This window comes from Rattus norvegicus, chromosome 15 (assembly GCF_021556685.1).
Source record: "Rattus norvegicus strain SHRSP/BbbUtx chromosome 15, alternate assembly SHRSP_T2T, whole genome shotgun sequence".
In the NCBI taxonomy this organism is placed as follows: Eukaryota; Metazoa; Chordata; class Mammalia; order Rodentia; family Muridae; genus Rattus; species Rattus norvegicus.
This window is the reverse complement of record NC_141548.1, coordinates 27,474,168-27,476,321: the sequence shown is the minus strand read 5'-3', so window position 1 is coordinate 27,476,321 and position 2,154 is coordinate 27,474,168. Positions and strand designations below refer to the sequence as shown.

General features: G+C 36.7%; 1 protein-coding gene across 1 annotated transcript; it reads left to right on the top strand.

Moving 5' to 3' along the window:
• Nucleotides 1-669: 669 nt before the first annotated feature.
• Or4m1 (olfactory receptor family 4 subfamily M member 1) lies at nt 670-1,611 on the top strand. The gene has a single exon (NM_001000096.1). The coding sequence runs from the start codon at nt 670-672 to the stop codon at nt 1,609-1,611; it is 942 nt and encodes a 313-aa protein (NP_001000096.1).
• Nucleotides 1,612-2,154: the final 543 nt, after the last annotated feature.

The following is a 2,154-nucleotide window of genomic DNA, read 5'->3' as shown; positions in this document are numbered from 1 at the left end:
TACAAGCTTAGTTTTCATATTAGCAAGATTGCCCAGCAAAAAAGGATCTAGAGAGAAGACTCTGAATAACTATCAGCTAACTAGCAAACTCAGTATAGGGTAAATATTTGAAGAAAATATTGCCAGTGGGTTTGTAAAAAATACAATTTTACAGAATTAACAAGCTAACATCGGGCTTTTAGGTGTGTAGAGTAGTCCTGAAGTAGGCTTTTACATGTAAGGCATATCTCAGATCATTTCAGTATGTCTAGTTTACAAGCTCATCATTTAATTTTTTTAATTAAACATGGGGAAATATAAAATGGAGTATGCAAGGTTTTTCTAATACAATCTCTTTAAAATTTTTCATTTATTTCATGTGTATGGGTGTTTTGCTTGCATGTGTATCTGTTTTTTACATGCGTGCCTGGTGTCCATGAAGAGCAGAAAAAAATGTTGGATATCCTGGGACTAACATTGCACATTTATTAGCTGCCCTGTGGGTGGCGGGAACTGAACTGAGGCTCTCTGCAAGAGCATTGAGCCACTTTCCATTTCCCCAATGTAATCTCTTAATGATAAAAAATATTATAATTTTGAAAATGGTGATGTAGTTCTAGTTCGATATTATTTGCAGTAATTATAATTTCTTTTATTTTTGATAGCCAGAATGAAAAATTAATTGAAGAAATGGAGCCTGCAAATGATACCACTGTGACCGAATTTGTTCTCACTGGTCTATCTCAGACTCGGGAAGTACAGCTAGTCTTGTTTGTTATATTTTTATCCTTTTATTTATTCATACTTCCAGTGAATATCCTTATTATCTGCACCATCAGGCTTGATCCCCATTTGAGTTCTCCCATGTATTTCCTGCTGGCTAATTTAGCCTTTCTTGATATTTGGTACTCCTCTATCACAGCACCTAAGATGCTTGTAGACTTTTTTGTGGAAAGGAAGATAATTTCCTTTGGTGGGTGCATTGCTCAACTCTTCTTCTTGCACTTTGTTGGGGCATCTGAGATGTTCCTGCTGACAGTGATGGCTTTTGACCGCTATGCTGCCATCTGCCGCCCTCTCCATTATGCTACCATCATGAACCGCCATCTCTGTTGTATCTTAGTGGCCCTCTCCTGGACAGGGGGCTTCGTTCATTCTATAATACAGGTGGCTCTCATTGTTCGACTCCCATTTTGTGGGCCCAATGAATTAGACAATTATTTTTGTGACATAACTCAGGTTGTCCGTATTGCCTGTGCCAATACTTTTCTGGAGGAATTGGTCATGATCTTTAGCAGTGGCCTGATCTCTGTGGTGTGCTTCATTGCTCTGCTAATGTCCTATGCCTTTCTTCTGGCCATGCTCAAGAAACACTCAAGCTCAGGTGAGAGCACCAGCAGGGCTATATCCACTTGTTATTCCCACATCACCATTGTGGTGCTAATGTTTGGACCATCCATCTACATTTATGCTCGCCCATTTGACTCGTTTTCTCTAGATAAAGTGGTATCTGTGTTTCATACTGTGATATTCCCTTTGCTCAACCCTATCATCTATACATTGAGAAACAAGGAAGTAAAGGCAGCCATGAAAAAGCTGGTGAATAGATATGTTTTTTGTAAAGAAAAGTGAAAATTAAATGATATATTTTACATTGTGTTAACACAGGAAGTGGTGGTAATGTCACATTGACATTCTTTTCTTTAAACTCTATTCGAAGATTTATTTATTTTTATTTTGTATGTATAAGTGGATAAATGCTTTTTCTTCATGTGTTTATGTGTATCATATGCATGCCTGGTGCCTACAGAGAGCAGAAGAACATCTTGGATCCCACGGAGCAGGAGTTAATAGAGGGTTGTGAGTCAATATTTAGATTCTTGGAATAAAATATGGGTTGCCTATAAGAATTTCAGGTACCCTCAAACACTGAGTACTTGTCTTAGTTCTTAAACTCATATTTTTTTCTATTTCCAAAACATATTAAAATGGAAACAAATTCACCCTGAAATGTTAAGCAGACCATTATTGGAATTTTGATTTAATAATTGTGTCCTAAAGCACACATATTCATTAATTGTTCAGTAAGTAAGTATTCAGTAGCAGGTCTGTGAGAAGAATGTATGTTGTGAAATAATAAAATAAGTAAGACTTTGGAGATATTTTCATTATGGA

Excerpts from the sequence above, each read along its gene's own strand:
- Or4m1 (NM_001000096.1), top strand. The coding sequence starts at position 670 with ATGGAGCCTGCAAATGATACCACTGTGACCGAATTTGTTCTCACTGGT.